The sequence below is a fragment of the Echinops telfairi genome, unplaced genomic scaffold, assembly GCF_000313985.2.
Source record: "Echinops telfairi isolate 266 unplaced genomic scaffold, ASM31398v2 ScPeMD7_5868;HRSCAF=6743_1, whole genome shotgun sequence".
NCBI lineage: Eukaryota > Metazoa > Chordata > Mammalia > Afrosoricida > Tenrecidae > Echinops > Echinops telfairi.
In genome coordinates, this window is record NW_022109768.1 from 11,647,764 (window position 1) to 11,665,030 (window position 17,267).

A 17,267-nucleotide genomic window follows, 5' to 3' on the forward strand; every position below is an offset into this window, starting at 1 on the left:
ATATTTTTGGAGCATCTATTGGCGCTGTTCAGATTTGCTTGCTGAATGTGAGGAGGACTTGAAGACTTGCTGATGAAGATCAGTGATTTCAGCCCTCAATATGGATTGCAACTCAATGTAAGAAAGACTAAAATCCTCCCAACTCTACTAATAGGTAATATCATGATGAATGGAGAAAAGATTGAAGTTGTCAAGAATTTCATCTTGCTTGGACCCATAATCAAGGCTCATGGAAGCAGCAGTCATTGCATTAGGTAAATCTCCTACACAAGACCTCATTAAAGTGTTGAAAAGCAAGGATGTTACATTGAGGCCTCAGATGCACCGACCCAAGCCATGGTGTTTTCAGTCACCCTATATGCATGTGACAGTTGGACATTGAATAAGAAAGACCAAAGAAGGATCAATGCAGTTGAATTGTGGTGCTCATAAAAATTATTGAAAATACTATAGATTCCCAAAATTACCAACAAATCTGTCATGGAAGAAGTACAGCCAGAATGCTCCTTGGAAGCAAGGTTGGCAAGACTTCATCTCACATACTTTTCACTTGTTATCAGGAAAGACCAATGCCCGAAAAAGGACCTGATGCTTGGTAAAGTAGAGAAGCCTAATAATAGAGGACGGCCCTTGATGAGGTGGATTGACACAATGGCAGCAATAATGATCTCAAACATATGAACAATTGTGAGGAATGCACAGAGCTGAGCAGGTTTTTGTTCTCTTGTACATAGGGTGGCTATGAGTCAGAACTGTGCTTAACAGTAACAACAATATTGTCGCTGTCAGGTAAGCTGTTGGATTGCTAACAGCAAGGTCGGTGCTTCAAACACACCTGCAGCTACATAGGACAAAACTGAGACTATCTGCTCCATAAAGATTTAGCCTCAGCAACCCTGTATAGGGTTGCCATGAATTGTTAATGACTCAATGGCAGTGAGCTTGATTTGGGGGTTTCTCAATGTTGGAATTTATCAAATACTGCTCTAGGCACTTGGCACACATAATAATAAAACAAAGAGGTTGCTGTTGGAATCTTCTTGGAGCTTCCATACCACTGGGCAAAGACAATGTCTATCAATCATGCTCAAATCATTAGCAAGTTCTATAGTTTATTTGACAATGACCAATATAAGATGACTATAAACGAATGTCAAATACAGCTAAGGAACAATTTCAGAGTGCCAAGACATTGGGTGAAGGGAATTTTAAGTTGGTGATCAGAGCAGAGAAGCTGTGTGAAGGAAGACTGGGAGCCCATTACAGAGTTGGCCCTGTGGATATTGAATGGAAGTTTAACCCAGGCAGACACAATAATGATCAGTGCCAAAGTCCTAAGTGGGCTGAGGGCCAGGGAGGCTGAAGAGAGGCAGTGGGACAGAGAGTCGTAGGAGCCAGAAGTCAAAGAAACGAGTTAACAGATCATGTAAGGTCTTGTAGACTACTATAAAGTGGCTATTTTATTTATTTGCTTTTTCAGTGAGTAGGAAAAGACATAGTAGAGAGAACCGATATTATTCAAATTCAATTTTTTAACAACAGCCACTTCTTACTCAGTCAGTTTCCTATCGTGGCAACCTCACGGGTATCAGAGTAGAACTATACTCATTGGGTATTCAATGGTGATTTTTCCAAAGAAGATCACTTGGCCTTTCTTCCTGTGTTAGTCTAGGTAGACTGGAGAAACAAATTCATAGACACTCATATGTGTATAAGAAAGCTTTATATACAAGAGCAATTGAATATTGAGAAAACATCCCAGCCTGGTCCAGATCAAGTCCACAAGTCCAATATTAGCCCATATGTCTGATATCAATCTATGAAGTCCTCTTAAGACTCACACAACACATGCAATGATGTTGAAAGCAGAAAGATTACAGGCCATCGGGTGGGAAGTTTTGTGGATCCAGTGGCATTGTAAGCATCTCAGGGCTGGCAGGGTGCCCCACGTGGTTCCTCCAGCTCAGGGCACTAGAGTAGTTCTAAGTGTCTTGGCAGCTGCAATATCTCCCAGGAGTGAATCTATATGTCCTCCCTGCAGTGAGTTATTTATCTCCTTAGCACCTCCAAATGAGGTCATTAAGCTGCTACTTGATTGACAGGCTAGACTCCACCCCTTCACTCTTAATCCTCAAATTAACAACAGATTATGTAACTACCACACCTCCAAAGCACCTCTGGGTAGACTTGAACCTCCAACCTTGTTAGCAGCCAAGCGCATTAACCATTTGTACCACCCAGGATTCAAAATATTGGGTTAGTATTAGCTATTATTAGGAGTCCTGGAGGTGTAGTGGTTATGAGTTGGGCTGCGATCACATGGTCAGCAGTTTGAAACCACCAGCAGCTCCTCAGGAGAAAGACTGGGCTTTCTGTTCCCATAAACAGTTACAGTCACAGACACCCATAAGGAGTCCACGATGAGTCAGCAATGACTCGATGGCAGTTTGGCTTGGCTAGTTTGGGCTATTCTTAGCTGTTAGGAGCCCTACTGGCTTAGTGAGTTACACCTGGGGCTGCTAACCACAAGGCCGGCGATTCAATACCTCTAACCCTCTACTCAGAAATCCTAGGGGCAATTCTATTCCTCCCTCTAGTGTTGCTATGAGTCAGGCTTGACCCAATGGCAGCAAGAGGAAACGGAGAGAGATTATTAGTTATTATAATTAGACTGGTGGGCAGCAGGGGAAAGCAGCTGGTACTATGGTAATACTGGTCAATGTGTGATCAGGCAAGCATGAAGGTGGCATCTACACAGTCAAATATTGGACTGCAATGAGTGGGCAGGAATAGAGACTTGTTTCTGGGAACTGTGGCAGGAGGTAATCAGCTATAAGTGAAGGTCAAGCTCAAGCTCAATCATACTCAGAGCAATCCAACAACAGGCGGATCACAGTGCTTAAGAGCAAGGCTTTTTAAGTCCAAGAAACCTAGTTCAAACCCTTTCTCCTTCATCAACTCATTATGTATCCTAGAAAAAGTTGCTCAACCTCTCTGTGGTTTATTTTTCTCATTTGTAAAATTAGAACATTAATACTTCTCTTAAAGGGCCCCAGGAAACTAAATCCATTGTGAGCACAGAGCACTTTGCAGGAGTAAGTCGTGCTCAGTAACTGGTAGGGACAACTTGAAGGCATCAGATGACAAGCTCTGAGCCATGCGACTGGGGCTCAGCTGTAGGATTCCTGGTGTAGGTATATTGGCAGCAGCTACGTGGGTCTCCAGACGCACAGTAACTAAGACACAGGGCTAAGCACAAGGAATCGGACTAGAAAGAAGTTCTGAGGACCGGCAGACATGATGGGTTTCAAGGGACATTACCAGAGGGGTATCATCTTGGTAAATAAGAGTCATCCTCATGAGGTGCAAATGTTTTACTACACTCATCAGCTACCTAAAAGGTTGGAGCTTCAAGTCAACCCAGAGGCACCTAAGGAGAAAATCTGCCAGTCTAGTTCCAAAAAAGTCACCCACTGCACACCTTGTGGAGCACAGGTTTCCTCTGACATGTGCGGCATCGCCATGAGTTGAAGTTAGCTGGATTAAGAACAAACAAACAAACAAACAAAAACCCAACAACCAAACTCATTGCATTGAGTGAATTCCAACTCAGTGACCCGAGAGAACAGGGTAGAACTGCCCCTATGGGTTTCTAAGACTGTGAACTCTTCATGGGCGTAGAAAGCCTCATCTTTCTCCCTCAGAGCAGCTGGTGGCTTTGAGCTGCTGATTTTATGGTGAGCAGCCCAGGGCAAAACCACTACACCACCAGGGCTGTTTTCGTTGGTGGTGCCTTGCTAAGATCAGATTATGATCCGTGAAAAACTGTTGGATGCCAAGCTTCTGCCCTGGGCGAGTAAGAACCAAAACGGTCCCTGGGGACGGCTGGCATTCCGACTGACTGGGTGAACGGGGCAGAGAGCAGCTGGGAGGATGGCAGTGCGACAGAAGCAGGGCGCCTGGGAAGTCATTCCACAACGGAGCTCTGCGATTCCTTCCGGGCTCTATAATTCTCAATTTCCTAGTATTGATAAGTACTTTGAGCGTGCCAAATATAATGATAATTTTCTAGTTTATGCTATAAAACCTAAAGCTTACTATAAGAATGCTAGCAGCAATTTGTTTTACCATTTTGTTTTCAGCTCATATGTTATTTCTGAGCTGATCAAAGGCATTGGTGGCAAAGAAGAAAATAAATCACACTTCTAAATAAACCACTAAAGAGTGTTAAATTGATTTAAGTGATTTTAGGAATATTAATATTTAAAACATCTCTGTCCCAAGCCGCTTTATGACTACCTATAGCAATAATAACTACCATTTCATTCCACCATTCTTCATCTTATAATATTACGCAGTAAAATGCGTAAAAACATTACATTTTTAGCCTTGCAATGGAAGTGTAGCATTTCCGCTGTTTATTTCTGTTTAAATTTCCTGGATTTTATTCAGTCAATAAAAGTATACTCGATTAATGCCTTTATTATACTTTCTGCATAGGTCGAGGTGAATAGAGGTGTTGGGGTTTTTTTCCTTTCTTTTTCTATTGTTATTATTGAAGAACACTTTGCCTTCGACTCACATTTCTTTGCCGTAAATTTGATTTTAAGCGGCACGTATTTCAGGTTAGTCCCAGTCTTGAGGAACGGTCTGGCTTTTCAATTCTGCCTCATTGCCGTGTCTGAGAGTAATCTCCCCTTTGCTCTCGTGATTTTGGTGGATTTCCTTGAATCCACAGAGTGAAGTGTCCACAGTGTTAAACAGAGCAGGGATGGCTGTGCTTCAGAGGCAGTCTGGGCACGAGGGCATGCCTGGCAATCGCTTTGGCATCAGAGGCTCGCAGGCTGCACAGTTCGACAGCCAGGTGTATGAGTGGAGCCACGCTGCGTGATAAAAGCCGCCCAGACATCTGGACCACAGCGCCAGCATTCAAAGGCATTTCTGAACTCCTGGTGCATTTGTCCGTGCCCGGGTTCCCACCTTGCCCACTGCTTTCTCACCGCTTCCTTCCCCGCCTTGGCCTGTCTTCATCTTTTTTGCCCTTTCTTTTCTTTGCACGTCAGGAACCTCCTTTGCCTCTACAAGTCACCTGCATCTGCTCACGTGTGTCTGGCCCTTTGGCCACAGGCACCCTGAGGGATTCTCAGGAAACCGTGAGGCCTCGCCCTCCCAGCCTGCATCTCGGCACCCGTGCCCCGCCTGCTGCTGCTCAGTGCTCTGCGCCACACTGGCTTGTTTTGTCAAAAAACCATTGATTCGTTGCTGGCATCCTAGCAGCCATTACATGCGACCTCCCTGTTTCATCAATTATGGATAGATGATTGGATGCGAACATCTGCAAAGCTTGCCGTTGCACTCACCTCCTGGCTGGGATTAGATAACGGACGAAATGGTTGTTTATTGTCAGGCCAAAACTACTGGGCAGCCAGGGAATTCCAAGAGTGACAGAGCCTTCGCCGAGGCACCAACCACGGCTTTGAATTGCCACTGTTTCCCCCGAAGATCCCAGCCATTTATAATTTACACTTATTACTAGTTGTTATAACATACTTGATAAAAGCTCTTGGCAGGAATCGCATTTCCAGTCATTGTCACATCCGTCAGAATGGAAATGACTCCTAAATTGTTTTCTTGTCTCTTCTCTCGCTGCGAGAGGGTAATAGATGAAGCCGCTCCAGCGCGAGGGTTCCGAGGAAGATTCCTGGCCATGTTGTATTTTAAAGAAACATGTTCACCCAGCCCAGTAGGAAAGCATTACCTGGTGGATCTAAATTAGGGCTTACTGAGTTTACTGGAATAATGGCCTGTGGCGGAGAACATATCAGATTGCACACAGAGAATAAACTCACGATGCCTCTCAAGCCTTGAGTGGATTTCTGAGAGAAGGAAGCCAAACAAAACATGCATTGAATGTTGCCTTCAATCAGGGAGAAATCGAGTAAGGGGAATTGCGAATGGCTCCCCCACCGAGGGAAGGACAAATCTCCTGGGAGCACTCGGATCGGTTCATGCAGAAATAGAGAACCGTTCATAGTATTCGTGCTTATTAAGAACTTCCAGCTAGACACGCATGAATATAGAAGACTCCATGCCCCCTGGAGCTGGAAACCATTTTGTTGAAGATGGCATAACCAGAGGGTTGATAAGTGGCCACTGAGGGAGAAGCCGGGTGCTTCCGCTTGTCACCACGCTAGTGACTTGCCACCTCCCACCTCACCCCCTCATTTTGCTACCTGTGAAGGTAGCAGCCGCGTTTGGCTCTCCTTCGTCCCGATGAGGAGTCTCGCTAAGTAGCACAAGCAGTTCAGTACTAACCCAGTCGGGTGGTTCGAACCCATCCTGACGTGTGCCGCAGAAGGGCGGCCTGGCCATCCAGGTCCTCCCGAAATCAGTCATCGAAAACCCCGCTGAGAACAGTTCCTGTCCCATCCAGCACACATGAGACCGCCCCACATTGAAATCAACGCAACAATTGTTCTATACTGAGAGGAAGAGGAAATGGTGTTTAGTGGGAAGAATGTCTACTGCACCAGCTGCCACAACATGCCAGCATCATTCTACGTCTGAACCCTGAGCACCCATGGGAGACAGCTTTTGCTGTGTATTTGACAAAACAAAAACAGTACACATTCACTGGGGAATTGTTATGTTCTAACATTTTATTAAAACATCCCTCTAGGAATCTGGCTTATTTGCTAAAACGAAATCTGTAGGACAGAGTAGTTATCAAGTGCCATCTTCGACTTTTTCTCCTTTTTCTAGTGGTATCTATTCTAATTGGCGCACTGGGGGCACTGTGCATTAGACATTGGGCTGCTAGTCACAAGGTCTGCAGTTCAAACCCACCGTCCGCTCTCCAGGAGAACGATGCCTAGTCCCAGAAACCCTTTACAGGGTTGCTGTGTCAGAATCGGCTCACTGACGGTGGATTCGGTTTGTTGGCGTGGGTGGTATCTATTCGAAAAGCCAGTCCCTTGTAGCTCATCATATCCACATTGGTATTTCTGGAGATACTTCCTTCACCACTACTACCTTCCAAGGACTCTACCGTATTCATTCAACAATACTCAGCATCCCATTTTAAGTATAATGCTAGCAGTTAGGCAAGCACTGGAAAAATAAAACAGATGTAGTCGCTACCCTCGGGTCCATCCTGATCACAGTGGAGAACCATGATTCAGATCGATAAGTGTGGCACTGTGGAGAGGGCAAGAAGAGGAAAGAGAAGCAGTCATGGTTATGTGCGTGTGCATGTGCACACACGTGTGAGAGTTGGCCAGCTGCACAAGCTTTGGGAAGAACAAGCAAGAGGCCGGTGGGAACAAGCAAGGGCGGCAAGCAGACCCTAAAGGTGGTGGCAACTGGGTGCATTCCAGAAAGGTCAAGGTGGCTGGAGTCTGGCTTAGATATTGACGTTTCTGCCCCCGCACAGTGAGTGATAGCACGGGTGTGTGCGGTCAAACCAGGCTGACACTCTATGTGACTTGGTTTGCCACCACTCTCTTTGGCCACCCTAAGTAACGAGAACTGCCAGACTGAGTGAGGCCTTCCTTGGCACAATGGTCGATTGTTTTTTAATTTTTCTCCGTGAAATTAGCGGGGGATTTACATTTCAAGTCCGCAATTTTGCATTCAACCACAAACAGCTTACCATACTCGCAGTAGTTTGTCCCCCCAGCCCCATTGTTTCCCCGCCCCCTCTCGAGAAATTCCATCTGCCCCTTGACCCATGTTAACCTCTGTCTGTGCTCTAGCCTACTTCCTGCTGCACCTTCCCTTCCTGGTTCCCCACCGCCCACTCACAACCCCTGCAACCATCGGAGCCGCTTCCTTTTGTTATGAAAAGCTTTGTCCTGTGTCCTGGTCAATATTTGTCCCCATGTAATTATAACCAAGTGGAGTTTAAGAATGTTTTATTGAAAACGCACAAGGCCCCCCACACACACACACACACACCACCACCACCCAAAAAGTTTCCCCCCTTGATTATTTCCTGGTTATCAGACCTCTAATTTTGATCCATAATGAATGCATATCAGCATATTCCTCTTGTCATGAAAGAATCCATTTATATTGATGGCCATGGTAAAAAAAAAGAAAAAAGAGAGAGAGAGAGAGGGAGAAAGAAATGAAACTGAATCCCTTGTTCCCTTCTTTCCGGTGTGAGGACTAGGGCTGTGGATGGCCATCAGATCAGCTTTGACACATAATGACTCCCGTCAAACAGAACAAAGTTGTCCAGTCGGAGCCCACTGCCCGACGGTCGGCATGCTGGAGCCTATTGTTGTGGTCAGTGTGTAGTGTGAGCACCATTGCAGCCTAGAAGGCTCAGCCTCCAGCATTGGATCAGACAACATTGACATTGGGTTCTCACTGATTGCTTTTTAGAAGTAGATCCGGAGTGTCTTAGTCTGGAAGCTCCACTGAAAGCAGATCACCACAGATCAGTCACCCTGCTGGTATTTGAAAAGCTGGTGACAGACAGATTACTGCATAAGCCACTACTGTACAATTGACCATTAAAATAAAAATGCTTCATACACATGCATGTCTCTTGTAGACAGTACAAAATTATAATGACTGGCTTAGCAAAACATGTCCATTTACTATTGAGGGGAGCTTGATTCTTCCCTGCACATGGAATTGTGTATCATTATTTTTGGTTTGAGAGCCATTTGATTGTTGAGCGTGCTGTTGTTGGCAGGTGCCGTGAGTCAATTCAGACTCCTAGTGACCCCGGTACAGCGGAACAACACACTGCCCAGACCGGAGCCATCCTCCCAGTGGTAGTTAGGTGTGAGTTCATGGCGGCAGCCACTGTGTCAATGCATCTTGTGTGGGGTCTTCTTCTATTTCACTGACTCTGTCTTTACCGAACGTGATGGTCTTCCCCAGGAAAGGGGTTTGCAGTGAAAAGAGATACTTGGGGCATTTGGGGGGTACATATTTCTATCCTCGCGACTTTTGAAAGTACAGGGTAATCACCTGGCAAGTGAAGGATTAGTTTGCAGTTTTAATTTAAACTATGAGATTTAAGAACAACCTTGAATTTTTGGCAAGTTCTTGAAAATCTGAGACTGTAAAGCAGAAAGTTTTCTACTTTTAGATATGCTGACCATTTACATGAGAAACGATTGCAATTTGTTAAGAACCAAAGAATATTGTAGAGAGAGCTGTCCTTGCTATCAACTAATTTAGGGACAGTTTCCAAGAGATGTTCTTGAAGAATTTTAAAAATAAAAGGTAAACATGAAAATAAATATTCAGTTGAATGAAATGATTGATTATTTTATTTCTTCCAAAGAAAGTAAAAAATAAACCTATCGGGAAATTTTTGAGCAGAATCAGTTATTAAAGCCAATTAGGGTATAGCTTAAGCAAGTAAATAGAGTGATAATAAAAGCCACTGCCATGGAGCTGATTCTGACTCACAGCCCAACCCCGTCTAGGATCTTTGAGATGGGAGATATTTACACACGCAGATCGTCTTCTCTTTTCCCCATGGTTTGGCTTGTGGCCTTCAACCACCTACCTCTGGCCACCAGCACTCCTTATCTAAACATATTTAAATATATTCTGTTTAACCAATCAGCTCACAAATTTGGAAACTGTAAAATAAGATAACCAAATGATTCTTCCAAGACCACCCAGTGAGCCTGTGGCAGATGAGAAACTAGAACTCATGTCTTTCAACACAGACTCCTCTCTGCACTGTGTTGGGCAATGTAAGCAGTCAGTATGTGAGAAATGGTTCATATGATGCCTAATTTATTTCAGGCTTTAAGTGTACATCCTACTAAATGATCAATTCATATGCTAATGCTAGCTTAGTCTCTGTTTAAGATTACAGAGCCAAAAGCAAAAGACTTCACTACTTTCGGATTTTAGTTTACAAAGCTGCACTCTTGATTGGCCTCTGTGTTTGGTCAATATCACATTTTTGTAGAAAAGGGTCTCTGTGGTTATTGACTGCCTGAAACTATGCTTTTCCAGCCAGCGTTTGAGAGCCTTTTAAGCGGTATGAGACCAATTCTCTTTGCCCTGTTTCTATAATCTTCTAGTAGCGCCTACTGCTGGCCCCAGTCAGGGAGCCCTGAGTGCTATTGCGGCCCAGTCTGGTCCTCACTCCTGTTAACTGCAGCACTTGTCAGAAATCATTAGCCATGGATTCCTTTGACTAATGTTGCAGTTGATTGTCTGAATCATGTTCAGACACTGTAAATGAGGCAGAAACATCCTTTCTGCTCACCAACTGTGAAATGGCTAAAGGGGGTTAGACTGTTAGAAATCAGAATAAATGTATCTCCAATAAGATTTGACAGTGATTTCAAACTCAAGATGGCAAGCTTGTTTTTTGCTTTTATTTGCCACGCAAATATAAATCTGGATGGTTGTCTTTTTCTCCTCTCAGTACTATCCTGGACTGAAGGCAGTGCAAAACTCTTGTTATGGAGCGACGCTAGTTGGGATTTGTGCAGGGTGTGTATAACAGAATGTTAGCGGCACCGCTTGTTCTAGTGGACGAGGAAGGAAGAGATAAATGAAGTGCACCCTAGGCAATGGATTCATAACTTCATTGGTAGCCAAAGCCCCGAGATGTTCCTTTTTTTGGCTCACAGACAACTTGGGAATGAGCTAGGTGTATTGAAACTCTTCTAGAATTCCTGGATATGTAGGCAAACCCAGAAATAAAACAGTCACATGCAGCTAAACTGCCCTGGGGTTTTATTCATACTTATTACATAGCATCCTAAATGTAACTTGGAGCCTTTGGGGAGGGCAAGGACCTAGCTTGTCAGTAGTGGAACTCCTGTCACTTGGAAGAAGGATGGGCGTACCATGTGTTGTTCCACAAAACCCACCGTGGTCTGGCAGGCGGCAGTTACAGCTTTTGGATCAATAACCAATAGTTTTCTCATGGAGCTCTCCGATGACTGGGAGGCCAGGCTCGCGAGAGAAGAGTTTCCAATCGTGAAAATAGGTCAAGGGAAGGCTAGAGCAGGGTCCCTCCAAAGTGACACTATTGACAATTGGGTCCAGAATATTATTTGTTGTAGGTCCAGGGAGAGGGTTATCATGCTCGCTGCAGTGCTTTTAGCACCATCTCTGGTCTCTACCCACAGGAGAAGAGAGGGAGAGAAGGAAGGTGTCGTGGAATTGGTAGCTACCCCTGGTGACTCTGTGTGCTTCTCATAGGCTTTTCAAGGCGGAGATCTTTCAGGGGCAGGTTGCCAGGCCTTTCTTCAGAGGTACCTCTGGGGGGTTCAACTCCTATCCTATCCATTAGTAGTAAGCACTTACCTGTTTACACTACCCAAACCACCACTACCACCACCCACAATTATGTTAACCGTTTTTATCTCCAGACATTGTCCAAATGTCTCTTGCTGGGGACAAACCGAAAACTAAACCAATCTCACTGCCATTAGTCAATGCTGACTCATAATGGCCCTCTCAGACAGAGTAGAACTGCCCCCTGTAGGTTTCTGAGATGATAACTCTTTACAGGAATAGAAATTTTCCTTCTTTTTCCTGCTAGAGATACAGTCTCCTCTTTTTGATAACCACCAGGCCCAAATATAAGTCCTTGAGGAAATCTTTATGGGCACCTGATCTGATTGGAATAAGATCATAATAGCCCTTGAAGTTAGATTTGCATACTTGAGGAATAGGCTCAGAGAGGTTAAGTCTCCTGACTCATCACCCATCCCAGTAGCAGAGCTGCTGACCCAGTAAAAGACCTGCCTGACTGGAGAGCCTCCAATCTTTCGGGAAAACTTGACCATGCCAGAGGAGATTTGCTTAGATGGTTAGTAAGGTCTCTTCCAAACAATGAAATCTCTGAATCTAAGCATGCGCTCCATCCACACTTTCAGAGAAAGAGAGGAGAGCAGAGGGTAGCGTGTGTAATATATATATCAAAATTACTCCAAAATGGTGCCATAATTTTGGAAAGATGCCTGTTTAGTTTATAAACTAAAACACGAATGGGAGTGCATTGAAATTTTGAACAAATTGCAAAATTCCCAATTCTCACGGACTTGATTCTATGACTTATTTTATATGGTCGTTTTCATGGGTCATGGTCCCGCAGTAGTGAGGGCCACCAGCCAGGACCCAGAGGCCCATTAAACTTGGGGTCTTTGATCTGCTTGATCTGAAAGCCTTTGTTTTTCTCTCTTTACCTGGGCATGAGGACCACCCAGAGTGGAATTCTGACAGCTCAGGATGAAGGGAAATAAGAAGGCAACGGGCTGACCAATCTTGAGTGTGGAGTTGGAATCAGAAGTACTGAGCTGCCTATAAAGCAGAAAGACAAAAACTGTAAATTCCAAAAGTCCAGAAAAGGACTGCTTTGACGTGTGTCAGATAAAGGAAAGAAAACAAATGAACTGGTGCTTCGTCCCTGCAATAAACAGATGCTCACTTCTTTGTAGCTGCTGTGTGGAAGACTGCCACTTAATTTTATCAATGACAACTGGGATCATTTAGCTCTTGTTACTGTGCAAAAACATTCTAGGAATGAACTACATAGTAGAATTTTCTGTTGGGTGTCTTGCTTCTCTCTACTCTGTTAAAACTTGCTCTGCCCTGCCTCCCTCATTATACATTTATTACACGTTCATTCTCATCACAAACCTTTGTTCCTACTGCCCTCCTGGCTATATTCCCAATGCCTATCTTATCTTTTAGAACCCTGATGGCACAGTTGAGTAAGCATTGGAGTGATAACTGTAAGGTTAGCTGTTCAAACCCACTAGCCACTCCTTGGGAGAAAAATGAGGTGGTCTGCTCCTGTAAAGATTTACAGCCTCAGAAACCCAGTATAGGGTCATTATGAGTCAAATCAACTTGATGTGATAGTGCTTGAGGGAATTCCTTTATAATGGTTGTTGAGGTTTTTATTCCTCTTTGAAGCCTTTCTTGATTATATTTTGCTCATAGTGTAAAAATTCTGAAATGCAATTATTTGTGAATTTATAACTTGTCTCCCTCTGGCCCAAATTCAATGTCAGTCCATGAGGGCAGGAAGTTTGCATTCTTTACTGCTACATCCCTAGCACCTGGAACTGGTTTAACAGGAAGTAAGACTTTGGATCAAAATGCACCAGTAAGTTTTAAGGCCCATATGATGCCATGCCCACCACCTGTCAGTTTGTCATTACTGTGATGGCTTGTGTGTTGCTAGGAGGTTGGAAGTGATGCCATCTATATTTCAAGAACCAACAAGGTAGTTCATGGTGGACAGGTTTTAGACACACTTGCAGACTATGACAGACTAGGCAAAAAAGGTCTGACCATCTAGTTCTGAAACTTGGCCAACCAAAACCCGGTGAATCACCCCAGAGTATTGTCTGCTAGAGTGCTGGAGGATGAGCGCCTTGGTTGCAGGGCACTGGAAAACACAGTGTGGCTGTAACACTGACCTCAAAACTGCCAGTGACCGGGACCATATTGCACGACCAGAAAACGTTTTGCTCTGTTACACATGGGTTACAACAGAGCATGGCTTGTGCCATGAGTCAGAACCAGCTCAGTGGCAGTTAACATTATGCCAAGCTCTCTCTTGTCAATCCCATGGAACCCAGATTTTGTAAGGTATCACAGCAGCCTCGTTGACTTTATTTCCCCAGTATTGACTTTACAAGAAGAAAGACTAGTGTCAATCCACTTCTAACACTTAAACATTGTCAGCTGCCTGGCACAGGCATTGCACACGGGCAGATGGACACCTCCCACTCGCGGACTTTTTCTCCCAAACCCTGTCACATGCCGCCCACTAATTCTTTCTTAGAAAATGTGCAAAAAGGATTTCCATAGAGGCCTTTGGAGAGTTCTTGTGACCTCATGTGTGTAATAGGCTGGCTCTAGGAACAAGGAAGAGAGAACGGCATCTTTATTTTTCTGGGTTATTTTTTTTCTCCTTCTGGCCATTGAAAAGGGGAAAACAGTGAAAAGGAAAATTATACCCTATAGGTGATGTCAGTACTAAATTAAATTAAGGTCATATGTTTGGCTATGGCAGCTGTAATCTTTTGATTATTGAAGAGATTGTTGGTAATGAAGTACATTCGTAAGAAATATTTTTAGTGTATACTGCACATGTGTGTAAACTGTGAGATATGCACCTAATAAAATGATCGAGTTAGCAATTGCCTGGCACCTAAATCCATGCTTTTCAAACAGCTATTTATAGAAAGAAAAGTGATATTTAAGCTACGATAGTAGAATATTATAATCTGCCTTATATTACCTTAGATAATAGTCCCATATTTTAAAATAATGTAAACCATTCAATTATTTATTCACACCTAAGTTATATAAATTGGAAGATTTGGTATTGTGCTGAAAGAGAATTATTTTTCCCAAAGTAAGACCTCACTGTCACGGCTTAAAGAGATTGCTGTGAAACAAGTTAAACTATAGATAAAAATAAACCAAACCAACATGAATTTTTAATCCACAAAAGAATTTTTATGGAGACATTAAAAACCACTATTAATTTTAATCTTCTCTTATGAAATGAAGCATCAGTGTGTCTGGCCATGCTAGGCGTTTCATATGTCTTTCTCTTTCTGATAGGTCCTTAATGCTTTAACTAAAATCTCCGAAGACCTGGATGATGAGCTCAGTCTGGGGAGAGCGTATGAAGCCATTGCCAAGGTCCTGCAGAGGTAAGCTAGCACATCCTTGTCCTGCTGCCACCGTGAACTCACTCAGCTGTGAACGGCTGAGATTGTTTGAGGTCCATCGCTTCCCATTATGGCCTGCTTAAATTTTAAGCAGCACGTTTCTTAAGTGACCCTTTCATGGGCACTTATTGTAAACCAGCATGGTGTTTTAGAATATGCATCTACGCTCTTCTTCGTTTCTCTCTTTTTGCATTGTTTTCATTTTTCATCTTCTGTAAGTTCCGTGATGACCCTGAATACCAGGAGAGAAGAAAAAGCAGGTCACCTCTCACAGGCTGGAAAAGCAGACAGCACAAACACACGTAGCATGCTTCAGTAGCCGGCTCACCCTGACCTTTCCAGCTCTCTTCTTCGAGGAAAGTCTCTGTTTATGCTTCGATTGTACTTCTTCCATTAAGACGTCTGTCCTTTGAGCACATCTGGATTAAACAATTGCATGTTGCAAAGGCAACATTCCCATGATTTCATTTAAAAGAGAAGATTTAATAAAAGTACACATAAAATACTCCTGACACATTTTTCCATGGCTTGCCTCACATACACACTTTGTATTGTGAGTTTTGTGAATGCCATTTAATGATCACATGATATAGTAGCATACCGTTTAAGCCAAGCTGATAAAACTAAACGTTCTTGAAGGCAAGCCCATTGTCAGTGAGTTCCACTCATAGCCACCCTGTAGGACAAAATATAATTGACTCATTTCCAGAGGTGTAATCTTTACGAACGCAGACATCTTTCTCCCACAGAGAAGTTGGTGGCTTGAACTGCTAACCTTTCAGTTAGCAGAGGAGAGCTTAACAACTGTGCTGCCATGGCACCGATAGTTGATAATAAACCAAAAACCAAACTCATTGCCATCAAATCAATGCCAACTCATAGTGACCCAATAGGCCAGGATAGAATGGCCCCTGTGGGTTTCTGAGACTGTAACTCTTTACAGGAGTAGAAAGCCCTGTATTTCCACTGAGCAGGGGTTGGGGGTTTCGAACTGGTGACCTCGCGGTTAGCGGCTGAACACATAACCGCTACAACACAAGGACTCCTTTATATCTGTCTAGAGCCTTGCTTTTATAGATGTTATAGCTTTACAAAAATGGCCACAATTATTTCAAGGACTAATAAATAATAATATATATCAATGTTATTAACCCTGAATTTTAAGTTTTTCTCATTTGTAATTCAGTGGTAAATACAAACAGTTTTATTTAGTATAAGATAGCATTGTTATCTGAGAGAGATTTAAGATGTTAAGTGTCTAGGGAACTGAAAATAATGTCATTATATACAACAGTTAAAAAGTGTTCCTACTAGGATTCCAATTCAGACATCTATGGATTTATTCTAAACAAAACCTGCTCAAACATGCCTCTATGCTAAAGGCAACATGTGGATGGCTAAAGGCAAATTCTCCCAGTAGTGCAGGGCGTACCCTTAAACATAAAACCAGACTCATAGCCATCAAATCAATTCCAACTCATAGTGACCCTGCGAGAGGTTTCGGAAACTCTGCCTGTTTATCAGGGCAGATAGCCTCACCTTTCTGTAAAGGAGCAGCTAGTGGCTTGGAACTGCCTACTCTCAATGGAGTAGCTCAATGCCTAGCCCACAGCACCTCTAAGGTTCCTTTCAGTCTTTTTAGGTGCCTCAAAAGGAGGGGGGTGGAGCATGTTCCTTCAAATCACTGGCATCCAACAGGATTTGTTTTGCCAATTAAACTCAAAGGAGAGAGATCAGCGCCAAGGGTTTCCTGGCAATTGTTTTTATACGGAATCCAAAGGTGTTCTCAAGGGACTTGTGATGATAATGGAGGCTTATAAGGAAGACGTGTGAAGACAATGAAAGGCTGCATTGGTGAGGAAAAGGCCGGTCAAGGTGCCCGAGGATTTTGTCCCCATGCAAACAATGTGTCTGGTCATGCTTCATCTTGTCTCTTGAGAATACTTTTTGTTCCCCAAACTCTAAGAACATATTGTATTTCCAGCCTTTTTATTATGAACTGGGTGAAGGTTTACCGAAAAGAAAATCCATTTTCCCTTCAAACCATACACATCTTGTTTCGTTTCATTTATTACAATCCCGCAATGACACATCACATCTCCCACTGCCTCCCTCTGTCTCCTGTTTCCATTTCTCCTTCCTTCCTAACCCTTCTGAATTTTGTCCTTGGGGAAATGTTAACCCTTTGTTTTCAAAGGGCTGGTTATTCTAAGGTGAACATATCCCCCTAAAGGCATTGTCCTCTTACAGACGTGCCTATCGTGTGTTGAAAATTGAGCCAGGGTGGTGAGTTCCTTTCCAGAGATGAAGGGTGGCAAAGGGCCATAGTCTTGGGGGTGCTTCCAGTCTCTCTCTGACCAATGAGCCTGGTCTGTTTTATGATTTTGAGTTTGGGGTCACATTTTTCTCCATGTGTTCCCGGACCTTCTTCTGGGATCTCTTCCAGATGAGTTGGGAGTAGCAGCTGGGCACCATCTAGTTCTTCTAGCCTCCAGGTCAGCGGTCCTCAGACTTTTTAAACAGGGGGCAGTTCACTGTCCCTCAGACCTGTTGGAGAGCCGGACTGTTGTTTTT

At 43.6% G+C, this 17,267-nt stretch overlaps 1 protein-coding gene across 1 annotated transcript in view; it reads left to right on the forward strand.

Moving 5' to 3' along the window:
• TTC29 (tetratricopeptide repeat domain 29) overlaps positions 1–17,267 on the forward strand; it is a 301,858-nt gene that overhangs the window by 132,701 nt on the left and 151,890 nt on the right. Inside the window, exon 8 of the mRNA XM_030887202.2 lies at positions 14,584–14,675. Within this exon, the coding sequence (XP_030743062.2) occupies positions 14,584–14,675 (92 nt within the window). The remainder of the gene's footprint in view (positions 1–14,583; positions 14,676–17,267) is intronic.